At 46.3% G+C, this 27,850-nt stretch overlaps 1 protein-coding gene and 1 long non-coding RNA gene across 2 annotated transcripts in view; one reads left to right on the top strand and one right to left on the bottom strand.

Moving 5' to 3' along the window:
• Positions 1 to 27,850, bottom strand: part of LOC147014009 (uncharacterized) — a 183,134-nt gene that overhangs the window by 3,024 nt on the left and 152,260 nt on the right. The window lies entirely within an intron of this gene.
• LOC147014010 (transforming growth factor beta-2 proprotein-like) overlaps positions 1 to 27,850 on the top strand; it is a 38,738-nt gene that overhangs the window by 5,635 nt on the left and 5,253 nt on the right. The window contains exons 3-6 of the mRNA XM_085851570.1: positions 13,905 to 14,037; positions 25,290 to 25,400; positions 25,891 to 26,047; positions 27,364 to 27,517. Coding sequence (XP_085707696.1) covers positions 13,905 to 14,037; positions 25,290 to 25,400; positions 25,891 to 26,047; positions 27,364 to 27,517 — 555 coding nt within the window. The remainder of the gene's footprint in view (positions 1 to 13,904; positions 14,038 to 25,289; positions 25,401 to 25,890; positions 26,048 to 27,363; positions 27,518 to 27,850) is intronic.

The raw sequence follows: 27,850 nt of genomic DNA, 5'->3' as shown, positions 1-27,850 counted from the left end.
ATCAATGCGATTTACCCTCAAAGTTGGCCAAGTCGGCCATTTTGACACACTTTCAAGTCACGTGATCCGCATGACTTCCACAATATAATTAACATCCCGACCCGACCATAATGTTGCAACCCCAATTTGTTAGCATTCTGGCACGTGGGTCTCGAGAAGAAGATTTTTGAAGGAATTTACGTTATTTTCCTAAAAATTGACTAAGTCAGCCACATGATAAGCATGGCCTCTACAATTTAACATTTGGACGTGTCCTAAAGTTGTGACTCAAATTTGGAAGCATTATGACTGGTGGATCAGGAGAAGATTTTGGAAGGAATTTGCGGGACCGCCATTTTGACACACTTCCAGTCAAGAAGAAGTGACAACATTTTTGCATGGTCTCTGCAATTTATCACCACTGCCCTGTCCTAATATTGTAACCCAAATTTGGGAGCATTCTGACTGGTGGGTCTGGAGAAGATTTTTGAAGAAATTTAATAAATCGGCCATTTTGACATACTTAAAGTCATGTACATACCTGGTGTTGGCTTAATGGTGAGCATGGTGGGCTTCGGATCCTAGGATCCTGAGTTCAAATCCCCTCGGCTGTTGAATTAACACCAGGTGGGGTGGACTCTGCCTGTCATCCTTCCGAGGTCGGCAAAATAAGTGCCAGCTTGCTGGTATCCTGTGTCGGAGTGGCAACCCACCAGGATTGTATCCAACAGCCAAGGAGACTGCTGAAGCAGCACCAACGCTCTGCACAGAGTATGGTTCCAATGGATGGATGGATGGATGGATGGAAAGTCATGTGACCGGAAGGAGGTTGGTGGCAGGATTTGCACTCCGGCCACTGGAAAAACCCTTCACTCCGCAAAACACAAGAACAACGCAAAGGAAATTGAAAACCCACTCCGTGGGAGTACCTCCTGTGCAACTGCCCTCCACAGGGCAGCTCACCAGATGACAGGATTGTGGCAAAGCCTTTGGGACCCCCACTCTTTGATGATAGGAGGAAAACCACGGGGTAACCTTCCCGGGTCAGATTGCCGTAGTGTGTCAGGGTGGTGCTAAGGTGTCGTCCACCAGATGACAGTCTCCTTGGGTTAAAATGAGGCGGTCCCTTCGGGTGGCTTCCTGGAATGTCGTATCCCTAAGAGAGGATGATCACCTGTCTCTGTTATCATCCGAGCACCAGCGTTGGAACATCAGCAATGCAGCACTCTCTGAGGTTCGGAGACCGGATAGTGGCGAGATCATGGCAGGTGGAAAAACCTACCATTGGTCTAGTCGCTCTGATGGTTACCATGCCCAAGCAGTTGCTGTAGCTGTGTACAATAAGCTGACTCCAATAACAATTGAGGTAACACCTGTAAACAAGAGTATTACAAGACTAAGGATTCGTCACTCCTTGGGGGTCGTTTCCCTGGTCTCTGGAGATGCTCAGACTGAGGCGAGTGATCTCACCGTGAAGGACGAATTCTCTGCCACACTTTGAGTCTGTGATTGATCAGTGCCCCAGGCGAGATACTCTTTTGTGTTGGGGGATTTCAATGCATTGACTGGAACTGATAGGGATGGTTATGAGACATGTTTTCGTCCCCATGAGTCTGGAACTGTGAACATGAATAGCACAAAGTTCCTTGATTTTGCAAGAAGTCATGGACTTAGGGTGGCTGGTTCATGGTTTCAGCACCCACAGGTTCATCGCTGGACTGGGTGTTCCAACGCTGTTGGTGTGGCAAAGCAGATTGACCATGTGTTCGTTGATGGTCGCTGGAGGATGATCCAGAACTGCATGTTCACTGGAGTGCTCCGTTCCTCAATGCCCTCTACAGGATTGTGGCAGCAACTGTGAAGTTGCAGCTTAAATCCAGGGGAATGGTACCATCCCAACCTAGGCTGGATGTTGGCAAACTCAAGGATTGAGAGGGTAGCTGAGGAGTTTGCGAACATGCTGAGTGGGGATTTGGGGGGTCTGGGTGTTTGGGGAATCCTGAAGAGTTGTGGCGTACCTTCAAGACCACCATCCTTGATGGTGCCAGTGGATGTCTTGGAACTCACTCGAGGGTGAAAAGAATTTTGTATCTCAAGGGAGACTGGATAACATTGACCAGTCACAGGGGCAGGCTTAATGGCAGAGCTGAGCTGTTCAGGGACTTGAGGCATCAAACAGTATGTGCGCTGAGGGTGGATAAGAAGGTCAATGTGCGAGGAATCTGTGAGGGGGGAGAGCATCACCTGTGATCCAGTGATTCTCGCCCTGCTTACAGGGAATTCGCACATTGCGTTCATCCAAGCCCATCCCCGGGAGCACTGCAGTGAGAGCAGAGGGTGGTAGGCTCTTGACAGAAGAGTCTGAAGTGAAGGCCTACTGGGCCAGTTACTTTGAGTGGCTGTACCAGGCTGATCCACCAGCTGTTGAGTTGGATGTTGAGGGTGTTACTATCACTATTGCTCACCCTCCAATGAGCTGTGGTCCACCTTAATTTGTGCAAACACAGACTGTGGTGAACTGGTTGAAATGGGGTAAAGCTCCAGGGATTTGTGGCATCAATGCTGAACTTCTCAAGACTGGTGGAAATTCTGCACTTGTGTCGTTGCATGCAGTTCTGTATTCTTCCTGGAACACAGGCATCATCCCAACTGATTGGAAGAGGGGCCTTGTTGTTCCCCTCTGGAAAGGGAAGGGTGATCGCCAAGACTGCAACAACTACCGAGGGGTGACGCTGCTCTCAGTGCCAGGCAAGGTCTTTGCTCCGATCATTCTTGGTAGGGATTGCCACCATCTGCTCGAGCACCAGTGTCCAGAGCAGTCAGGCTTTACAGCAAAGAGGTCAACGCTTGACCGTATCCTTGATCTTCAGGTCCTCACCGAACGCAGATGAGAGTTTTCGACAGGGGCTGCATGCAGCCTTTGTTGATCTCTGCAAAGTGTTTGATTCCATGATTCGGGATGCCTTCTGGAGGATTCTTGGTCTTCATGGGGTGCCACCAAAACTGATAAATCTGATGTCTGAACTATACTCTGGCACTGAGAGTGCTGTGAGATGTGGTGATACCATATCCAATTTATTTCCAGTTGTTACTGGAGTTCGTCACGGGAGTGTACTGGCCCCCCCCACACTTTTCAGCACTTGTATGAACTGGATTCTGGGTATGATGCCGGAGAGATCAAGCTGCGGTGCATCGTTTGGGAATGTCAAGTTCTCTGACCTTGATTTCGCAGATGATGCAGTCATCGTTGCGGAGACTCTGGATATCCTTTTTGGAGCCCTCGAGGTGCTGAATGAGGAGTCAGAGCCGCTGGGATTACGGGTTTCCTGGGTCAAAATTAAGATCCAGGCTTCAATGACATTTTGGATTCTGCTATCTTGTCTGTACCTATTTGTGGTGAGGATATTGAGGTCAAGGAGAGATTCACTTTCCTTGGCAGTGATATTCATGTCATTGCTGGCTGTGTGCCAGAGGTCAATAGACATCTGGGTCGGGCCTGGGGAGTCATGGATTCACTGGATCATGGAGTGTGGCACTGTCGGTACCTGTGCAAGAGGACGAAAGTCCGAGTCTTCAGGCCCTTGGTGCTTCCAGTCTTGCTCTACAGATGTCTTCTTCTTCTTCTTCTTCTTACGGCTGCTCCCGTTAGGGGTCGCCACAGCGGATCATCCGTACGATCCGCATAGTGATTTGGCACATGTTTTACGCTGGATGCCCTTCCTGACACAACCCTGGTCGCCTCTTACGACACAGGGATATGGTACACCTATTTTAACCGGGGTATACACTGGCCCAGTACACTGGTACTCATTTCGCCGACCTCGGAAGGATGACAGGCTGAGTCAACCCCATCCATCCATTAGGACCATACTCTGTGCAGAGCGTTGGTGCCGCCGAAGCAGTCTCCTTGGCTATTGGGAACAATCCTGGACGGGTCGCCACTCCGACACAGTATACCAGCATGCTGGCACTCATTTTGCCAACCTCGGAAGGATGACAGGCAGAGTCAACCCCACCTGGTGTATTAATTCAGTGGCCCAACAGGGCTTGAACTCAGGACCTTTTAGATCCCAAGCCGCTGCCCTAACCACTGCGCCAACACACCAGGATCTTGCTCTACAGATGTGAGACTTGGATTCTGATGTGGGATCTGAGATCGAGACTTAATTCCTTTGGTGCCAGGTCTCTTCAGAAAATCCTTGGCTCTTGCTGGTCGGACTTTGTGTCCAACGAGCGGATGCTGAGAGAGATTCAAATGAGATTTCTTACCTGTATAGTCCGTTAGTGTCAGCTGCTGCAGTATGGACATGCGGCTCGTTTTCCAGATGCTGATCCTGCTTACCAGATTTTCTCAGGGAGGGAGCCTCATGAGTGGAAGGGCCAATGGGCTGACCACGTGCCTCATGGTTGCAGCAGGTTGATCGGCATCTCAACGATATGGGGATGGCCCAGGCATCTGCCTGGGTGGTGGCCAGAGAGTGCCCCCTGGAAAGTGGATATAGCGACGCGCTGCTCTGGCGTCTGCTCCCATTCCTGACCTGACCTGACGTGACATGAACAAGCTTTGTGATTCCTGTTACCAGTCAGGAGGGGACCATTGCATCAAATTTTCAGCTGGATCGGTCCAGCAATTTGGCCAGAGAAGTCGAAAAAGGAGACAGATGGACGGCGTGCGATGACAATACTTATCTGGAATTTAAATTCCAGATCAGCTAAGAACTGAAATGGAGCTCGGCCGGACATGCAGCATGAAGAAAGAACAACTAATGGATGACAAGAATTACAAACTGGAAATCAAGCAAAGAACTTGGAAGAAGCAGAGGAAGACAAAAGATAATATGGAGGGACAAAATGGAAAAATTTTATGAGAGTACAGTACTCCGAAATTGCAGAGAATTGAAAAGATTAGACCTTGTCGAGGGAGGCCATCATCTTGACCTGAACTGAACTATGCAAGTCAAGCCAAGTGCCTTAAAGGGTCTACCCACCTTCTCAACAATGATAAATGCAGGAGTCCTTTACATATTCAACCGTGACATGGGTTGCAAAGTTCTAAATCCTTTATCTATACTAGTACGTGCCCATACGTGTATGGCCGTACGTGCAAAATATATATATATATATATATATATATATATATATATATATATATATATATATATATATATATATATATATATATATATATAAAAAAAACTTTCAAACCGCGTGCCAGAAACAACCACACAGACCGTTCCTTCGCTCTCGCGTGACCGTACGTGCGTGGCAGTACGTGCAAACCAAAAAAATAAAAATAAAAACTTTCAAACAACCACACAGGCAGTTCCTTCGCTCTCGTACACGATGACTGGATTGGGGCATTGTGTTTATCTACAAATGCGCATAAGAAATCTAGAAATTATTAGAATACATTAAGTCATCACTATCCGGAAGTGGTGCGTGCCCGTACGGAATGTTCACATCATTCCACGAATTATCGCTTGCATTGAAGTAACAACTGCTGTGATCCTTACACACAGAGTTAATTAAAATCAAGTTTACCTCCCTCTCTTTGCTTGCCATGACATTCGCTGCCATTGACCATTGGCACTCCTACCCCACAGTAACTAAGGCACCGATCGATCCCCATCGTAACCAGCACGGCACGTGACGTCATCGTCGGCCGGTTGTGCACCGGCCTACGCAGTCACGCCCACGCAGCAATGTGTCCTGTGATTGGTAACTAAATGGCGCATTGGCCACGCCTACGCAGCACGTGTCCTGTCATTGGTTGGTAAATAAATGGCCATAACTTGGGAAGCACTTGTCCGATTAATATCAAATCTTGAAAAGGCACATACTCAGGTCCCCAGCAACATACCTGGCAAGTTTCAATTAGATCGGACCAATGGTTGTCGGGAAACAGCGGTCAGACTCAGACACACACACACACACACACACACACACACACACACACACACACACACACACACACACGAGATTGCTGGAATTATAGATAGATGAAATTAGGTCAATGAGATGACAAATGAAGGGGTTGAATGCAGACTGCAGAGCAATGAGTAAGGAAACCCGTCGTTGTGAATCGTTTTTTAACACCAAATTGAGATGTATTTCGTTGGCAAGCATGTTGAGTGGAGCTGAATTCCTTAACACTTCCAAAGGCCACAGCGTTTTTACAATTGGAAACAAAAAAGTTGTGCACTTTTTTTGATAAATTATTTTTGGAACAATTTTTCTTCAATAAATAAATAAATAATAATAAAAATCGTCTCCATGTACATTGTACACACCTTTATGTGGTTAGCACCTCTTCATAAACAACATCGCTGAGGAAACGGCGCTTCTTCTTCGTTTCCTCGTCCAGGTCAAGAATACGGAGGCTTTTAATGGCCAATTATTCAATTAGCGCCAACGTATTTTGCCTTTTCGCAAGGAAAAACACGAAGAGAAGAGAAGAGAAGAGAAGAGAAGATAAGAGAAGAGAAGAGAAGAGAAGAGAAGAGAAGAGAAGAGAAGAGAAGAGAAGAGAAGAGAAGAGAAGAGAAGAGAAGAGAAGAGAAGAGAAGAGAAGAGAAAAACCCTGTAATGGCGAACGCGGCTGAGTTTCTCTTCACCATCGACCACGGCTCCGCAGCAACGCTTCTTGTCATTGGTTGATAAAAAATGGCCACAGCAACGGTTCCCGTCATTGGTTGGTAAATAAATGGCCATAACTTGGGAAGCACTTGTCCGATTAATATCAAACCTTGAAAAGGCACATCCTCAGGTCCCCAGCAATATACCTGGCAAGTTTCAATTAGATCGGACCAGCGGTTGTCGGGAAACAGCGGTCACACACACACACACACACACACACACACACACACACACACACACACACACACACACACACACACACACACACACACACACACACACACACACTTCCAATGCGTGAAAGGCAATAAAACAAAACATGGGAATTCCTCCATATTTTTTATGCAGATGAGTCTAAAGCAACATCGGCTTAGCGAATGTGAAAATTACACGGAGTCCTCTTAGTCGTCATACAATTGAGTGTTCTGAAACGTCACCCATAACACCCTCTCCCACCACCACCCCGATGAGCGACACACATTAACGAAGATAATTTGCGTCATCACACCTTCAGAACTCCTGTTGAGGGGGGGGGGGTGGTGGGAAATGAAGTCCCTCCAACCTTTGCCTTATGACCCGTAGTCTGCTTGGCAAGTTTAATTGGTTGAGATTACATAAATAACGACTGAATACATCGACGTCAGACAGATAGACATCAAAATACGTATTTTCGTGTGATGACAGGGCTCACAGGGGCCTAACCAGGCTACTATTGGGTTTTGCATGGGGCCCCCAAATGACAAACGCCACCTCTGGGTCCATAACAAGTCGAAGCTTTATCTATTTGATGAAGGGCATTGTGAAAGAACTTTAAGTATTTGATGAAGTGCATTGTGGTTGCATTCCACCAGTAGCAAAATCACTCACATATGAAGAATGAGTGATCAGAATGACCTCTGAACTTAACAGTTTATAATGACAGTAATTTTAATGTAAATCCAACAAAAGTTGACAGCACATTCTAATGGGGAGCTTGACAAAGCCAAGAGCCATAATTTGTGATTCTAAGTGGAACGTAAGCATTATGGGGTGGACCTGGAACTTATAAACCGAAGTGCAAAACAAACAGTAATTGTCACATTCTTGTAGCTGCTCCCACATTGCACATCGTTAACAACAAGGCCGATTCCAGTTATCAGCACCGCAACTCCACCATCAGACACGAGAGTGAAAGGATTGAAACATTCTTGGTGGTCACAGATCGTGCAGCAATTGCTGTAATAGGACTCCATTTGGTGTCCTCCTCACGAATCACAGTTAGGGGTGCACCATTAACCAACATATATATATATATATATATATATATATATATATATATATATATATATATATATATATATATATATACATATAACACCAAATACCATTCCTTTCGTGCCGTAAAGGCGCATAGGACTGCCAAGGCAGTTTCATTGGCAAGGAGTACAGTCATGGACAGGTGGCCACTCCGACGCAAGTTATCCCAATACACTGGTACTCGTTTTGCCAACCTCAAAAGGATGACAGGCTGAGTCAACCCCACCTCGTGTTAATTCAACCGTGAACAGGGGCTCAAACTCAGGACCCTTAGGTCCCAAGCCAGCTACCTTAACTGCAAAGCTAACACCAGGCTTAACCTGTATACAAGCATATATATATATATATATATATATATATATATATATATATATATATATATATATATATATATATATATATATATATATATATATATATATATATACACACATGTAATTTCAACTTTGTTTTGGAGTTTTTATTGTAAAACATCTATTTAGAATATTTGGGCAAATTATACAGTGGCCTGCAAAAGTATTCACCCCCAGACCAATAATGCCACATTTAGATGAATTACGAATTATGTAAAAACACTTTTTCCAAATGAACTTTTTTATTCTTAACTGAAGAGATCAAACTCAACACTGAGAGTTGAAGAAAGTTACATGTCAGGAACACCTTCAAAAACATGTACAAATCAAAATTCACTGGTTGAAAAAGTATTCAGCCCCTTAGGTTATTACCTGGTGGAAGCACCTTTGACAGCAATGACTGCTACCAGTCGTTTTGGATCGGTTTCTACCAGCTTTGCACAGTGTGATGGTGAAATATTTGCCCATTCTTCACATGACAATTGCTCTGGTTCTGCCAAGTTTGATGAGGATCGTCGATGGACTGCAATCTTCAGTCTCGTCATAAATGTTCAATTGGGTTCAAGTGAGGACTTTGACTGAGCCACTCAAGAACATTTATTTGATTCTGATTCAGCCATTGCAGTGTGGTTTTCACTTTGTATTTTGGATCACTGTTCTGCTGAAACGTGAATATCCTACCCAGTTTCAGATTCATGGCTGACTCAAGCAGGTCTCTCTCTATCGAGTGCAGCCTGTGGCTGCTGGTTGCATCATTGGTTGGGACGCGGCTATGCCGTTGATGCAGTGTCCGCCTTCCCAGTACACTGGTGCTCATTTTGCCGACCTCGGAAGGATGACAGGCTGAGTCAACCTTGTGGTGTATTTTAATTCAACGGCCAACCGGGCTTGAACTCAGGACCCTCGGATCCCAAGCCACCACACTAACCACTAAGCCAACACCAGGCTTCACTCAAGCAGGTTTTCATCAAGGATTCTCCTGTACTTTGCACCACTCATTGGCCCTTCTATTAGTCCACATGCCGGTAGTATCATTAAGATGCCTTTTTACAAACTCCATATGAGCTTTTAGATGCGTCTTTTTCAGTAACTGCTTCTTTCTTGCCACCTATCCATTGAGGCCAACTTTGTGAAGGGAACGGGATATTATTGATTGATGAGCACTGGCCCCCATCTTGGACATCAAGCCTTGCAGATCTTTCCAAGTCATTGTTGGATTTACAGTGACATACTGAACCAGTTTCCTGCTTGCCAAGCTGCCGAGTTTGGATGGGCGTCCTAATCTGGGTAGAGTCCGGGTGGTATGATACGTCTTCTATTTCTTAATGATGGATTTCACCGTACTCAAGGGGATCATGAGTGACTTTGAAATCTTCTTATAACCCTCTCCTGAATGGTGCTTCTCCACCACTTGATGTCTGACATCTTTGGAACGCTCCTTGGTGGTTGACCAAGTAAGTTACACCTTAAAACTCCTTAGATAAGTGGGGGAGCTTAATTTTAAGTTAAACCACTGATTACATACAGGTGAAACATATTACACTTATTTTGTGACCTTTCCAACAAATAATTTGCTCCTGAAGTGATTTAGGGTTAATTAGGCAAAGGGTTTGAATACTTATGCAACAAAGAATCATCAGATTTGCTCTGTTAATCGAACTTATTCACATTTTATCCACTTTTTTTTTTTTAGCTTTATCACTTTGGAGTAGTTTGTGAACACTCTATCTATTAAGTTCGATTCAAAAGCATCATGAAATAAGCTCATGTGGCATCAAAATGTGAAAACTTTGGAGAGCGTGAATACTATTGCAAGCTATTGTACGACCTACCCTAAGCAAGGAAGTGACACTCACGCTAGAAAAACTATTATGGGTAAAACCAACTGTAGAATAGAGGGGATGTATCATTAAGCTCCTTTTGAAGTAGAACGTCAAAGCAGCTTAAATTCACAAGAGGCCATCCACACAATTTGGTGGTGGATGTCTTTCACACAGTTGTGTTTACATGGCGCAGCGAGTTTTAAAATGACCGTGAATTGACGTTCTTGAGTATTATCACATGCAACCAACTGCAATTATGCAACCACATAATTGAATGTCAGTGGTTTATGTTTGGAAACAATCATTCTTTCTCACTTTAAAATTCACCAAGGTTAGTGCAACATGGGTATCAAGCAACCTCCACTGTACCAGACCTTAAGGCACCCGGTTATGCAGACATTGGTTGTGAAGTTCTAATCATTCCCCAATACAGTTAAGACGAGTAACCTTGTCGTTTTCATTTCTTTGAACCAGTAAAGGAACATCTCGATTGCTGAAGTGTACGAACGATGAAGTGGATGCCTCCCTACCCCAAAAATATTTCAATGCAGATAGTGTCAAGGCACCATCATGTCAATGGGACAAATATGGACGTGTAGTAGGGGAATACCTCCAGAAATAGTTGTAGTTTCATCAATATTCTATCATAATAGGTATGGCCACATTAACCCTGAATGACATACATATTTTTCTGCAAGTAATCATTCATCCCAGTGTCCACTAAAATGATAATCATAACTGAGTAAACTAGAAGGGCACTCGGTAGAGCACATACCTCCGCCAAGTAATGCCTGATCCATGAGAACATATCGGGTCCAATACATTTTTGAAATATCATGCTGTACAGTACTGCATCGTTTTTGATCCCACCTCTCAATGGTGAAGAATCACTTTGAAAATTTAATAATTCTCGTATCCAGATCCGGATTCGGATCTTCACCAAAATCGAATCAATCCATCCTTGCGACACACCCAACCTGTCCACCAAATTTCATCCAAATTCGTCCAAACTTTTTGAGATATCCTGCACAGAAACAAACAAACAAATAGACAGACAGACAGAAAGGGGTGAAAACATAACCTCCTTCACCTTCAGTGGCAGAGTTAATAAACTATTAATTCATTTGCTAAGCAACTTTTCCAGGAATGTAAACTTTGGCATATTAATTGGTGTCGTCGTGACTCGGAGAAAACTTTTTTTTTATTTCAAAAAGATATCAAGAATAAGTGTTTGCAAGAGTATAAGAAAACTATGAGGAGCTTCTACTTCTTCCTCTTTTTCTTCTTTTCATTTTGGCTTCTCCCATTTTTACTTGGGGTCACCACAATGCTGGTTGATCATCCTTCTTCATATCCTCTTGTCAGTCACCCATTCTTCTTCCAATCCCACAACTTCAAAATATCTCACCACCACATCCTTCCATCTGATCTTAGGCCAGTGTCTTCTTCTTCCCAACAATGCCATCTCCATCGCTCGCCTACCTACCTACCTCTCTCTCTCTCTCTCTCTCTCTCTCTCTCTCTCTCTCTCTCTCTCTCTCTCTCTCTCTCTCTCTCTCTCTCTCTCTCATCTCATCAGATATCCAAACCAATTCAATCTCTTCTCAGCTACTTTCTTCTACACTTCCACAACCTTCACTGACCCCCTAATACACTGGTTCATAACCTTATCCTTTCTTGTCACTCCACACATCTATCTCAGCATCTGAATCTCATTTTCATCCAGTTTCTCTTCCTCTTTCGTTGATGTTGCCCCGATTTCCAAACTATATAACAAAGCCGGTTTCACAATTGTCTTGTAAATTTTTCCTTTCAGTTTCATCGGTACTTTTCGATCACACAACAATCCACCGTACTTCCTCCAACTATTCCAACCAGAACTAATCCGTTGTTTAATTTCCATCTCTTTCAGTCACCACTGACCCCAGATACTTGAAGATACTCACTTTCTCCAGATCTTCACTCTTACAGCCCGGTCCTCTCCCCGAGGCTCAAACTGACAATCTATTTATTGAATCTTTGGTCTACTGATCTTCATACCCCTTTGGTCTACTGATCTTCATATTGATCTTCATATCTTCCAACATTTTTCTCCACTTCTCCAAATACTATTCTCATCATCCACACCACGTAGCTCAACGTCATCCACAAACACCATTCACCATTGCACTTCCTGTCTCACTTCCTCACTTAGAACATCCGTGACAATGAGGAAGAGGAATAAGAAAGCTGTGGGGAGCGTCCTGTAATGATCAGCTGGAAACAATGGCTACATGTGGACAAAGCAACCAAGCCCAGTGTTTGTTGTTATATTTTCTGGGGGGTCCTGGCTCTTGTCTGCCTGTCTGAGTCACTCTGAGCCTGTTCTCTGTCCGGGCCAGACTCGGGCCTGCATCTCCTCATACGTCGAGACTGGTCTGGCCTCTTGGCGCTGCGGTTAAGGCAACAGATCCTATTACAAGCCCCAAATTAGCGAGCTCAATTGAGCTATTCCGTGAAAATAGACTTTCTTTACCCACTGTGGAATGGCTGTGGAGTGCGGGCCAATGCTTGTGCTGCAGAATTGATTTAAACTTTGCTCTGCCTTACCGCAATTATACGATTACGATGATAACCTCACTCGCTTGGCAGGGCATTGGTTAAGTCTTATTTTTCTTTCCTTTTTCTTCATAAATCCACTTCCAAAAGCCATGTGTACACGTGTGATCGGATTTAGTGTGTGGGGAATATTCCTCTGTTTCTCATCAGTGGCCTTCCTTTCATTTACGTTCTTAATCTGCAGCACACAGACCTTACACCTTACATCGCAGTACTTGTCACTCACCCATCCCTTGCTAGTGGGACAGGGGTTGAGAAGGGGAGTTAGGGGGTGAGAAGCACAGATATGATAGTCAGAGGTGTCAGGATGTGTATCAACATCTTCACGCATGAACTCGTGGGAAACACCGATGTGTTGTTGTCATTTAACCCGAAATGTAAGGAGAGGTTTAATTGAGACAAAAAGACTGAGGGACAATTTGTTTCATACTGGGTTTATTTTGTCTGGGTTTTATATAATGGTCGCTACGTTCCCACGAATGGAGGACTCCGCATGGAGGTGGCAGTTGAGAAATTGAACAAGTCGAGGCAATTTCAAAATGGATTTGCTCACGGTGTTTCAGGTTGTGTGTTTTCTCAATTTCATTCAACAGATGTTTCCAGTGGAATTGTTGAGCATACAGACTAAAAAATGCTCGATTTTAAACCGTTCGTACCTGACATCCCATGGGAAGCACCTTTACCCCTGTACGGTCACCTCTTCTTTTTAGGCCTTCCTCTCTGTGTACAGATGCTTATCTTTATTGCTGTCCTCCCAGACCCATGTCTGTTTCATTTCCTCTCCGCTCTTTGTATCGGTCGTGTAATGGCGCTCTTCATGCAGATGGCACATGGCTATATAGTCTGCCTTTTCAGATATCCCATAACCCCTGAAAGGCGTCAGAGCACCGAGGGCATGTCGTGAATGTTTAATAGCCGACAATGAAACTTGGATCGGGTGGCACTCGTTGGAATGGTACTCTCGACGCAGCCATCAATTAGGTCAGAGATTTGGAATGTGGTCAGGGTACCCTAACATAATCGCCTACTCTTATAGAAACATCATTGTGTCGTCTTTCACATCCACAACTGTAGCCCACCTCCGAATGGTTAAAGAGTTGTTACGCAGTTCAAGGCCAACTGCCCCCAAGTAGTCGAAAATGACCACATGGTAAGATAATTAGTGTGTTAAGGATGTCCGTGCTTTATCAACTCTAATGCACATGCATCACCACTGCAGGTCCTGCAGCAGAAGCATCCAGGATCTCCGTCCCAGCGATACATTGCCAGTAAGGTCGTCAGAGTTAAGGCCAAGGATGAGTGGTTGTCTTTTGACGTCACTGACACTGTGGCGGAATGGCTGGCTCACCGAGGTACCACAAACACTGTGCCCTCTTCTCTTTTTCATTTCTCACTTGTGTGAAGTCGTCTCTAAGAATGGATCTGCCAGAATTAATTAGGGAATAACAGAGTTATCCACATTTTTACTAACATAAACTTCTTCATGGAAATGTCCGAATTACTTGGTTGTAATCCTGATATTTGTCACCAACAATCAGAACTTCATAACATGCTGCTCAGCCAATAACTGATAATTGTGGTTCCCAACACATGATGGTGAAAATTGCAATTGTTATGCTTTGTTGTTACATTCAGGACAAGAATGTGTATATCAGGTCATATGACCAGACATATTCAATACATTACTCGAGACTGTTAAGTACACTACTACCACTACTGTATTCGTATTATTGATTGGCAGGACAGCCAAGAGGTATGCACACTCACCTCTGAGCTTTCTTGCCTGGGTTCGAATCCCGACCCAGCTACAATCTGTCATCGCATGTTTCGCATGCAGGGTGAGGCATCAATGTGTGTTCAGTCCTCGGGATAGACATTAAGCTGAACATTAAATATCCCAAGGTGTCATGGGCAAAGAGAAGGCGAGTTATCGCTGGTACCCTGAACAAATTCCAAATTCCTGCTGTAACTGACTGTTGGGAATCCAATGGCAAACCATTGAGCATAAACAACCCAGAAACTTAACCATGCTTTGCAGCAATGATGCTCTGTAAAGAGTATCCGGTCGGGTGATAATGATGATCATTTGTACTGTTACGGACCCGGGTTCTGGGGTTCACCACAAAATAGACTTCTCGGACTCTTCCTGGACCTCTGATCCTGTAGGCTGCCATCCCGCAGATAAATCCATGGCCCGTTGTGTTGTCAAGCAACTATGGATGCCGGTTTTTGCGTGAAACCTGGCAGTTCGTGTCCCCACTCTAAAATGCGTTACCTTTCTGGTAGTTTGGCAATGTCAATTGGGGTACATACTCTCAGTGTGCACCCGTCTATTTATTACGTATGGCTGAGCGAAACCGTGAAATACGCACTGGCTAATTACAGAGCCAATCATTGGGGCAGAACTTCCAATCTATCTAGTCTTACACACGAAGCCAAGCCAATGGAGGAAAGGATGAAGCAAGCAGGTTGGAAATGGTTAACAGTTCAACAAGCACATTTATTTACAAACACAACCAAACAATCACTGTAATCAGTTTCATGTATTTACAAGCACATAAAACAATTAGAAGAGGCATAGATTGAACAAGTTCTAACCCTCAGCACTTATTCCCCTTCTGCAGTCTGACTAATTTATCGACACATGACATGGCACCAGCAGAATCATTCCAAGGAAACGTAGATCAGAAGGAAAGAAGACCAAGAGGCAGACCAAGGCATTGGGTCATCCTTTCACTCGCCTCGGCACGTGTCGACGTGTGTGTGCCAATCCCGAAAGCAAAGAAAATGAGGAAGAGGAAATGAAGTGCAAGTGAGAGCAGTGTGTGATATACAAGCGTTAGAGGAAACATGTGGGGTGCGAATGTAAACCTTGCCCAGACGGGTCAAAAGGACAATTGTTGATAGCTTTACCAACGGTTATGCCCCTGTGAGTCGAGGTAGATGAATAGGTGGTTCTTAGAGGGAGGCAAGAGACAGAGAGTGTATGTTAACAATTGAGTTATCTTCCCGAGATCGGGACCTCATGGCTCTCTCACTCTCAGGCCTCTGCCCCATGCACGCCTGGGTCACAACGCCACCTGCCCAGCAATACCTCGCCCAGTCTTGGCGCAGCTTGTCCCAGCTCTAACACAATTGGTTATCGCAAGCAACTTCTCATTGGCACAAACAAGCAGGCAGCTTCTTACTCGGCTCCTCAACGTGTTCCAACAGCACGATCCTTAGCATGTACCAACAGCATGATCCCTAACACGTTCCAACCGCAGTAAAAAAAAATAAAAATCGGCTGACATTCCGCCTTTTAAGCCACTTGACCCAGGCGGAGACATGAGGGATCAAAGTTCGTTGGAGGTGCAGTTCCCGGGAGCGAAGGTCGTGGCTTGCCCTTTGACATGTAACAGCACATCCTCATCTCTGCACTCACCAGCCAATGCCGCCTTTCCTGTCAATCATCTTTGAGACTGATTCTTCCCCCAAGTCGACTCTACTCCCTCCTTAATGGATTTTTTCCGCCCAGCGTGTTTGAAAGCAGGAACATTGTTATCTCCTCTGTCATCTGAAATGTGGTTGTGTGTGGTGCCGTGTCTTATAATGTGGTTGTATGTGGTGTTGTAAGAGGGGGGTTAATAAAATGAAGAAAGGGAATTTGTTACGAATAACGGGTTTGTACCCGATATGTACTTGATGGATGTCAAATGGTAATTTGAAGAAGAGAAGGAACCGAATTGTACTGTGCAATGTACGAAATGGCAACCACCGTATATGAGCCACGAATAAAAGAGGATTTGACAGGAGAATAAAGTAAGGACAGGAGGGGGTATAGAAGAGGAAGAAGACCTATCTAAACGCATTTGGGCCGCCTCCCTCGATATACAATGGGTGAGGACCTGCCTGGGCACACATATCCTAACAATACGATATAACTGCCAGGGAACTCGACACGTCATGGATGTTCGTTCCCCCGGGGGCCGGTTTCATAACCGTCACAATTATATAGAACTGCACTTACACACTCTTACAACCACAGTGAAGCCGCCGTGAAGACATCAATAGTTGAAGAACAATAATAATAATAAAAATAATAAATATTTTCTGTTTTTTTTCATGTTTCACATTCAAAGTGTTCTTGACGTTACAGACAATTATAAAGTGTTCCAAACCTCCTCCTTATTCCCCCAAGAATAATTGAAGCCACATGGAAATCTAACCTCCAGCGGGGCTTCTCATGATGTGTTCATCTGGAATCAGAAAGGAAGTCCTGATCTGAAACAAATCCATGGATTTTTCTCAGCACTTTACACTTGGCCACAAATAATAATTATTTTCCGTATTCATCATAACGGTTGATGTTTATACATCCTGACCGATATCATTACATCGTGGTATTAGTGGGGCAACTTAGCTAAATATAGCATAACAATTGTGCATTTTGTGAGGAAAGCACCAAATTTGGTACACTAGTAGCCTAACATATTATGAACAGATTTGGATATTGGGCCATCTCAAAATTTTTGATGGCAGTGGAAAATGGCTGTCACAGCCATCAACGGCTGAATTTGAGATGGCTCAATAGCCAAATCTGTTCATAATATGATAGGCTACTAGTGTACCAAATTTGGTGCTTTCCTCACAAAATGCACACTTGTTATGCGAAGTTGCCCCCACTATATTGTCAGTTTGGGCTATCAGGACGGTTTGGATGCCTCCAGAGGAATGCAATGGGACCCGCAGCCTTTGAGCAGCGATCACCCTGGGTCCAAATTTTGTCCTCACTATAAACTGTCACCCTGGTGTTCCACATTCAGGGTGAGCCATAAAAAAGTAAGTGCCGTCCACCGCAAGGACGTTGCGCTACGAGCAGTGGTAGTCGGTGGATGTTAAATTCCCGAGGGTTTTTTTTAAAACATGAAGAATGGGCAAGTCATCTCCGGCACCCCAAGCAAATGGCAAATTCCTGCACCTCGTGCAGGAATTAAAGTTAAACTTTTGGCTCCCTGGCTGTCCCAACAAGGTGGGAATAATTGGTGCTGTTAAAAGGGGTAAAACAAGTCGTGGTTATTGTTATAAACCGTAATGAGAGAGGTTGTGCTTATTTTCTCTGCACCCATGTACGACTAAGGCCCCTTAATGTCCATAATTGTGAATTTCCTTCCTGCCTATTATCGCATCTATTACTGTCGCTGTAAATTCTTCTTCTATGTCCTCGACATCAAGTTGACCCTTCTTTTCTCAGAAAATCGTTTCTGCTCCCTCACTGATATTCTGGTGTCATGAAATCCTCTTATTTTGTTTTCAACACTAAAAAAACATTGTTGTTGTTGTTGTAGTAGTTGTAGTAGTAGCTGTCATAAGCTGACAGGATACCTCAGAAATAGCGAGCTCACCTTTGAGCTGTCTAGTGTGGGTTCGATTCCTGACCTGACTATGCACCACAGGCATGGTGTTGCATTAATGAGTATGCTATCACTCAGCGTCCTTCAGACTGATTTTGAGCCGGGTGTCCCTTCTGCCGGCATGCAATCACCGGTGGATGTTAAAGATTCCACGGTGCATTTTTGAAGAGTTGGCCTTCTTAAACCAATGTCCTTGCCATGCTCTTCACGCACAGGGGCACTGCATCAGTGGCACAGCTGTGCTGTAGTAATGATGCAACCAGCATACCAAATTCATAATTCCATTCTGTGCCACATTTGAAATACACCATAGAATGTTTTTTTTATGCCTGGTGTTGGTTTAATGGTTAAGGTGATGGAGCCTGGGATCTTAGGATCCTGAGCTCAAATCCCATTTGGCTGTTGAATTAATACCGGGTGGGGTTGACTCTGCCTGTCATCCTTTCGAGGTTGGTAAAATGAGTGTGAGCTTGCTGATATCCGTGTCAGAGTGGTGACCCGTCCAGGATTGTGCCCAATAGCCAAGGAGACTGCTCAGGCAGCACCAACGCTCTGCACAGAGTCTGGTCCCAATGGATGGATGGAATGTTTTACTATCTTATAAGAGCAAACAGGACAGCCGACTTAACATCCACTCTGAATGATGGTGTGCCAAAACTGGCTGTGTAGCATCAAATACAATGGAAGTTTCTGCTGATATCGTATTCTTATTCTTCTTGCAGATGGCAACTTCGCTGCCAGTAGCTCTCATTTTGTTGGGGCACAGCGATGCCACCGATGCTGTGCCCCTCTTCCAGTTCTCTGGTACTCATTTTGCCAACCACAGAAGGATGACAGGCTGAGTCAACCCCACTTGGTGTTAATTGAGCAGCCAACAGGACTCAAACTCAGGACCCTAAGATCTCAAGCCAGCCACCCTAACCGCTGAGCCAACACCAGCCTTAGATCCAACTCTGAAAATGTTGCAAATGCTGTCGCTTTCCATTGGCTGAGGGATTATCCACAGAATACAATGGGGGAGGGAAGATAAAGATTTTTAAAAAGCAATTACAGCATCGTGTAATAAAATAAAAGGAAAGAGGTGGTTTGGGAGTGGGAGGGTAGGAGAGCACAAAGGAGAGGGGAAGTAATCAAGAATCCAGGGGGTTAAATTCCATCATTTTGCATATGTATTATGTAGATTTTCTCCCCTTAGCTCAATGGCTAAAGCAGTGCGAGACAAACTCGTATTAATTCAGATTCATTGGGTTGGTTAGATGGCCTAGAGGCTGCAAAGTTTCCTCGAAGCTATCTAGCCTGGGTTTGAATCCCAATCCAGCTATAAACTGTGATCCTGGTGTTTCACAGACAGGACGAGGCATCAATGGGTCTCTTGGATTGACATTAAACTGGGCCTCTGGCCTGCCAGCATTAGTTGGTCAACGTTAAGAACCCATGCTTTCCTTCGCGAAGAGGAAGTGAGCTATCGCCGGCACCCTGAAGAAATTCCAAATTCCTGCTCTAACCTACAGGGGGGCACTGCATCCAGCGGCACAAGCCATGCTCCGAGTGATGATGCAACTTGCATACAAAGTTTTATGAATGAATCCAGATTCATTAATATTTGAAAGATGTATGAATGTTTGCTGATTTTATTCACTACCAGACGACCCGTGAACCCGTTGGGTTCCTGTTATGACAGCGGTTGATGAAAAAAATCATTTCAAGAAAAATTAAAAGATAGCTCCAGCGAACTATACCGCTGAGGTTGTTTACATTGATCAAATACTCCCGAAGAGTACTTGACTGAATCGGGAAGTGATTTTTTAATAATTTTTTCGTTGCCTGATTTGAACGAAACTTGATACTGCACACCATAGGTGACTGGTGAGTAAGGTGGCCCTAAATTTTTGGCACTATCGTGTACCGTTTTGGCTGTATTTCAGGAACATACATACATACAAGATGAGAGTTTTAGTAATATATAGATGGATAAACACACGAGGCAACTTTAAGTTGGAAGTGGCTATCTCAGCTTAGTAGAATGTTACCATGCACACTCCGAGTACAACTGTTGCGGGGCTGGGATGTCGGCCGCGATCCATCCGCTGGATGGAGCCACAAGTCGGCTCGACCGATCGCCCGGAATTCAGATAGTCGCCCCGGATAAGTCCGGAGTCGACGGGTCCTCCATCGGACCGAAATTCGCCAATGGGTAGACCACATGGGGTGGGGTCGATTGCCAATTTCAATTTACCTAAATACCCACGTGGTCCAACCACCAGGAAATTCCACCCTTGACGGCACTCGTACAGAAGCGAGCCGCTTAGCGAGCTTGTTCCGTGTACGATTCTGAGCGGTATAATCGCCGATTTCCGTCACAACGGCCCCGGCAGTGGCCGTGCCAATTTTCCCCATCACTCGACAAGCTCAGTCAATGAAGGAATTGACACGAACGAGCTGAAAACATTTAACAAGAAGGGTTGATGAAGATGGATGGAGGTTACTGTTTTCACCCCTGTCTGTTTGTTTGTGAACAGTATTACGAGAAAAAAACTCCTGGACGGATTTTGACGAAACTTGGTGGGGGGATTAGGTATGGTCCAAGGATCATGCCATTAGATTTTGGACTTGGTCCAAAGTCCAATATGGCCACTACGGCGGCCATTTTGAAAAAATATTTGAATTTCTGTTTTTGCATTTCTACATGTTTTAAGTGATTTCCAACCAAAAATAAATAAATTTGTTAGAGAAAAAAAATTTTGCAACTTTTTTTCAAAAAAAATTCGATTTTATTTGAAAAATATTTGAAGTTTTTTTTGCATTTTTACGTTTTAAGTGATTTCCAACCCCCCCCCCCCCCCACCCCCAAAAAAAATTTTTGCATTTTTTTTCAAAAAAATTCCGATTTTTTTTGGGCATTTCTACATGCGCGTTGATCTCGTTTAGTTCATTCAATCGTGGTTCAGTAGAGTCTGATCCGTTTTGACCTACAATGAACAGGATATCAGGTTCACTTAAGTGATCCAGCAGTATTGGCGGCGGAGGTTTTGCACTCTACAGAGTGCTCCCCCTCGAGTTTATAATATAATAATGGGGAAATGAGGGGAGCATGTAAGGGCAGAGTTATCCGAATATTGATAAGCACGCATGTACAGCAAGGCACTTAACAATTCATTACTCAGCAGACTGGCGCCGCACGCGCATACAGTAGTCTTTATTAAGGCCTTCAGCTCGGATGGAGAGGCGAACTAAAGACCAGGACCTGCCTCGGACCTGTCCACCTCGTGTGGTCTTCGGGCCGACGAGGGACCCGGTCCAGCGTCGCGAAGCGGTCCGCAGAACAAGGCGCCAGCGAGACGCCTCCGATCCGTGCGATGCAGTCAGCGCTAAAAACGACTGTATGCGCTTCGAGCCCACCGACGCAAGTGAAAGCAATCGTTGCTCCCTTTTCGTTTTCGGGCACGCCCTGTCTCCGCGTGGCCTGCGCCTATTGGTCGAGAGCCACCGCGATGCTCCTCCCCGAACTCCGCCCACCACGACGTCAGCCAGAGCGAGGTGAAGGAAGCGAAGTGAAGGCGAGGGCGATGCGGTGTGGTCGGCGTTGATGTCGGTGGTGTAAAAAATAAACGAGAAGAAAACCTGACTATTAAAATAACTCCACAGCGCAGGAACATTTTGTGGTGGAGTCTGCGGGCCTACGGGGAAGGGCATGTGGTGTGGGAGTGGTCATTGTATCTGCAAGGGATATAAGGTGTGCGCGCCGCCTGAGGCGTCATAGTAATGCTGGAGTCGTCCGGCTCGTGAGTGTGCTAATACGCCATAAAGGAGAGCCACGGGCAGAGTACGCTCGTGCTCGTGCTTGTGCACCACAGCCCGGCTCGACTGTTCCTCCGCATCGTGTCTGCCTGCTAAGCATCTTCCATTCAGTACATTACAGTTGGCTGACGAGGATCTTCGGATCGGTGTGTGCAGGGCGGCAAGTAACCCATGCGGTTCCAAGCTACGGAGCCAAGGGTCTCGCCAGCACGAGCATGGCAGAAGGTCGGGGCACGGCGCACGGACGCGTGCCCGTGTTCGGGGGAGATGAGTCACCTCGCTAAGGGTGGCGAGGAGCGCGTTGCAGACTTCGTAGCACGGGTGAAGCATTCGGCTGTGCCGTGCAAATTCACAACAGAGGAGCGTCTGGCACGGCTCAGAGATCGTTTTATTTCTGGTCTGCGAGACGCAAAGATGGTAGCAGCCATCCTGCGGTTGACCGACATCACATTCGACTCGGCGGTCGCGACTGCTTCGTCTGTCGAGCAGACACTCACGGATGTCCGCACCATTGCTGGCCAGGACGTAATGAGTAGCTCCAGCTGGGGCATGTCGGCTAATCCCGAGGTCCACGCGGTGACCGCACAAGTGCCGCAGGTCGCGCAGCCCGGAGTCCGCGCGATGGCTCAAGTTCCGCAGGTCGCACGCGCGCCTGGCGGTGCGGGACGAGGGGCACCGCAGCACGGTCGCACTGGGAGCGAAGGGGCTTTCCGGGGGTGCTGGGGGTGCGGGGGTCCGCACCTGCGACAAATGTGCCCGTATAAGAACACCGTGTGTTTGCATTGTCACAAGGTGGGACATTTGAAGCGTGTGTGTCGGATGGCGGTGGCCTCCGTTGGGGTCTTGGATGACGAGGTGCGGGAGGACCCCAGTGACCTGGAGATCGGCCTGCAACCGGGGCATGACGATGCCGGCGAGCCGGAGCAGGAGATGCAACCACGGTTGAGTTTGTTTTCCGTTGGTTCGGAGATGACGACGCCTTTCACGGTGGAGGTCGAAGTGAATGGCGAACCGACCGTGTTTTGCGTGGATACCGGGGCTGCGGTGTCGGTCATGGGTGAGCAGGCGGCTCGTGGTCTTCGCGGTATTCGCCTGGTCAAGACGGCCTTGTCGTTATACACGTACACTGGTGAAGCGATTGCACCGCTTGCGAGGGCCGACGTCTCAGTGCGCTACCGAGGTCGACGCGCCCGGCTCTCGGTGTTCGTTGTACGAGGGGAGAGGCCCGCCCTTTTGGGTCGGGACTGGCTGGCGCACCTCGGACTGGATCTCCAGTTCGTACCTCCAGTTGTGCCAGTGCTCTATTCGAGGCCTTCGTCGAGTACCGAGGGCGAGGCTCTGGCGGCGGGGGCCGCGTCGATGCAACGGGAGCGGCCGTTCGTTGCTGCCTGCGGCGGTGATGTGCGGTTCGGGAGCGGCGAGAGCCATATCAGCTCTCGCGATGGGTTCCCGCGTTTCGGTAGTGCTCGTGAGGCAATGCGCGCCGGTGTTGTTCGGGCGGCTGCGACAAGTTGCGGTGAGCCCGTGGCGTTGAAGGGAGTTGCGAGTCACAACATCGAGTCGACAACCAAGAAACGGACTCGTGATGTGGGTTGTGGGTTGTTGTTCATGGCATATGTGTTTTTCCTTGCTCTAGTGATGCAGTTTAACGTTGTTGAAATTAATGCCAGCAGTTCCCGTGTGAAAGTGGATTTGGCGGAGATCAATCAATGGGATTTGTATTATGATCAATGTGATGTGGGGGCTTTGGGAGCGGTGGTGGCGAATAAAGAGGTTGGGTTGGCCTTCCATTGTCCCGGGCCGCAGGTAGTTGCTTTGTCATGTGCTGGGATTTTATCAAAAGAGCGCGCTGTACGGAAAAATGAGTTTGCAATGCTTCGAATGATGTTCATAGTGATTTATAACGAGCCTATGATTGAAGTGTGGTTTAAATGGAATTGCTACCGTCTAGCTGCCGTGTGGGTCTCGGAGATCGACTCGGAACCAAGACTGATGCACTGGTCGGCGTTACCCCCACTGGTTGCGAGCGCAGCTCTCTGTGTTCGCTCAAGGCCGTTTAGACGGGCGTTGGCGTCTCAACTGATTGTGGTGCGTAGGTTGTTTTGGAGCATTAAGTGCGTACAGCCAGCGGCGCTGTTCAGCGCCCCCGGCCAAGGTCGATCAAGGCTGGCGCTGGCGCCACGGCTTCCAGACAGCGGGCTTCCGGCCTCGGAATGTTTATCTACGTCGGGTCTGCCTGGGGGGAGTGGGCCGGAGGCGTTTGATGGTGCCGGGGGAGGTTGGCTCGAAAGATCGCCACGACCTCGGCGAGGGCCATGTCAGCATGAGCCGCCTGGGGGCGTTTCCGCTGTGTAGGGCTGCTGTACTTTTCGCCTTGCTGCTTCATATCGGTAACGCGGCCAGAGTTTGGGAGGTGCTGTGTCTTCGGAATCTGGTCGTGGCAGCTCCGTTAACTCGCTTTCACACATTATATGATGTGGTGTGCTGTTCTACTTCATTGTTTTCATTTTATTTTCATGGTTATTATACCGAAGTCCTTCATGTTGTTTATGCTTCTTATAATGGTGATCATTTAATAATCATAGTTTTAGGGGGGAGGAGTGTGGTGGAGTCTGTGGGCCTACGGGGAAGGGCATGGTGGTGTGGGAGTGGTCGGAGTGGTCATTGTATCTGCAAGGGATATAAGGTGTGCGCGCCGCCTGAGGCGTCGTAGTAATGCTGGAGTCGTCCAGCTCGTGAGTGTGCTAATACGCAATAAAGGAGAGCCACGGGCAGAGTACGCTCGCGCTCGTGCTTGTGCACCACAGCCCGGCTCGACTGTTCCTCCGCATCGTGTCTGCCTGCTAAGCATCTTCCATTCAGTACATTACACATTTAATTACCCATTAGACTCTGGTCTGGACCCGAACTGGCAACATGTACTTACCGATATAACTGAGCTCAAGGACCTGAATGTTGTGTTATGTGCTCATGGCTTCCAGATTCGCAACACAACCACCAAGTTTCAAAGCATTTCTGCCCACAAGCAGACACGTATGACGTATGCTTCAATGCATCCCCATCCTACCCCTCCCCTCACCCCCAACCACACATACAATAACTATAGTTTTCATTACACTGTGACAATGAGCATTGGCTATTTTTAGAATGAATTGTGCAACTTTCGGGAGTTTGATGAAGTTTTTTTCGCGATAACATGTAGTTCACAAGTTGTTCTGTCCAGCAGTGCAGGAATGCAAAGTCAAACAACAAACAAACTCACACGCACAAGGCGAATTATGTATAGTATGATGATAACAGACATGGATTTTCCGTGTTAATCCTGTGATGTTGTGCACACAAAGCCAAACTAAAATACAACACGGAGCATGAGAGCAATAATTGCCGAATGCTCTCCTTGTCCCATTGTGCAGATAAGAACCTGGGCTTTAAGATCAGCGTACACTGTCCCTGCTGCACTTTTGTCACTTCCACAAACAACGTCATCCCGAACAAGAGTGAGGAATTGGCCACCAGGTTTGCAGGTAAGCCTGCCGCAGTGTCCCCACATGAGCTGGTCCGGTCTCATTTCATCATGATAGTGGTGCTGACGTCACAATTGGTCAGGACAATTAGTGTTAAGGCAGTGGGTGGATACCAAATTGAGATGACTAAAACTAAGAGAAAGAAAAGAAAAGATGATACAAAATTTTTAAAAATGAGGTTAAGGACTATGAGTTGGGGGGGGGGGAGATGAGGAAGCAGGGAAGTTTTGGAGGAGAGAGGAATAATGTGAGTGAAGAGCGAAGGCAAGTAAGGAGCAAATTGGAATGGGGGGGGGGTATTCAATTATTCCGCCATGTTTTCATTCCTAGCAAATAGATGGCCACTGAAGGGCTTGCATTTAAGAAGGAGATAAAGTCCTGATGAAGGCCATGTTTCGATGACCGAACGTGCTGTATAGAATAAAAGTTCACGCTTCGTGGATGGCTTTGCTGCACCTTGCAAAAGCTTTGTATTGCACCTATTTGGCAGGTGTGGATGAAGAATGGAGTCGAGGTGAGGCCCACCGAGCAGCAGGGATAGCACGCGCACCTCACCTACTGCTGCTCATGCTTCCCTCTTATCGCTTGGAGACGAGTCCGCCAGCTAGTCGGCACAAGCGTGCTCTGGACGCAGCGTTCTGCTTGAGGTGAGTCCTGGTGTAGTATCCATTAGCACTTGAGGTGGACTAAACCATCAAAATTAAACAAGTCTCTTTAAGAACAATCTGTTGGACCCTTTTGCTTTAAGCTTCAGGTGGTAGACAAAAAAAATGGAAACACCAATGTAAAGTCACTTAATCGGGCGTTGGGCCACCAGGTGCGGCCAGTATGGCCTGTATGCACCGTGGCATGGAGTCCACCGGCGTCTGTAATTCTGCAGGAGGGATGCGGCACCATTCTTCCACGAGAAAGCCAACCAACTCACACCTGTTTGATGGAGGTGGAAAACTCTGTCTCAGGTGTCAGTCCAAAATATCCCATAAATGCTCCATTGGGTTCAGATCTGGAGACTGAGAAAGCCATGACATGTGGATGACATCGGTGTCATGCTCGTCAAACCATTGAGCAAACACACGTGCTCTGTGGATGGGGGCATTGGGGAATCTCTTCTTGCAGCCATGCCTGCGCAGCATTTTTATACATGACCCTAAGCATGCTGGGATATTGTTTGCTTAATTAACACATGGGCCATACCTGTGTGGAAGCCATCCGTTGCTTGGTGTCCCTTATTTACCCAGGTGTTTCCATATTTTTTTATTACCTGTATGTTCACACCTGCATGTGACCAGATATTTCAGGAATTTTCTAACAATCCATGAGACGTTTCAGGGCATGTCCTTAGCAATAGAGGAAAATGCTCTTCTGAAGGCCTCTTGCATTCAGCACTGTTCTGGCTTATTCCAAGTATCGTCGCTTTGAAGCTCATTACCATCGTATGCAGAACATCCATCCACGTGCAGATTTCTTCATTCGTAAGATTGCATCAGTATATTGATGGGCCCCACTCCCCCACACCCCTCCCCATGACAATAAGCAAAGTGTGGGAACATAGTTCTGGTTCTGTAAGCCTTTCATGCTGCACACTCTGTCACAGCACGATTTCCATATGGAAATCGAACAAAATTAGCACATTGTGCACAGCCACTGCTTGGCCGGTAGGCTACTTCTCGAAGAGGATAGGCCTCTAATTTAAGGCACTCAGATTCATCGGGTGGCACTGCCTCTGGAACTGTTCGGCTCAAGCTCTGATCCATTTACGTCTTCTATTATCATTCGGCCAAACTGTACAAGGTGCATGCCTACCTTTCTTCCAGTAAACACACTTAACAGATGGAACAACGTTTTTACGGGTTGTGCAATAATTTTGATGTTATGCCAAAAGGTGCAGGTGACCTGGTGACCTTTCCAAACAACCATCATGAGGTCGGAGCGGATGCTATTGGATGTTGCTTGGTGTGTGCAGAAATGTTGAACGTAGCTGCTGCCTCAGAAAGCTCTATATTGAGTTCCGCAAGGACCTTGGTTGGAACTGGATCCACGAACCAAAAGGCTATCACGCCAACTTCTGCTCTGGTCTGTGCCCTTACATGTGGAGCTCTGACACGCAGTACAGCCAGGTGAGATTCGAGAAGGGGAGAGGTGATCATCCTTAATCTATTAGAGCCTCTTTGGTTTCGACTCTTTTGGGAAACTTTGCTTCCGGTTCTGGGTCTGATATTGCTGGAACGTTGGGTTTCAACATGAGGAAACTTTAAGGCAACATGAGCCTCCTTCGTTGAAGTTTCATCCCGGTGTTTTTAAGCAATTCACATGTGTTATTGGTACCTTTTGTTGTGGATTGTCCAATCCAACTTCCTGTGTCTGGCCTTGTAGCGTAGACCTAAGCTATGGAGAATGGCATGTCTCAAGACTGACACAAGCATCATTAGGTTTCCTTTATCCTGAGTGTT

The sequence above is a fragment of the Eptatretus burgeri genome, chromosome 13 (assembly GCF_056783735.1).
Source record: "Eptatretus burgeri isolate ZD-2024b chromosome 13, Ebu_testis_v1, whole genome shotgun sequence".
Classification (NCBI taxonomy): domain Eukaryota; kingdom Metazoa; phylum Chordata; class Myxini; order Myxiniformes; family Myxinidae; genus Eptatretus; species Eptatretus burgeri.
Note: the sequence above shows the minus strand (reverse complement) of the source record. Positions and strands in the feature narration are given on the sequence as shown.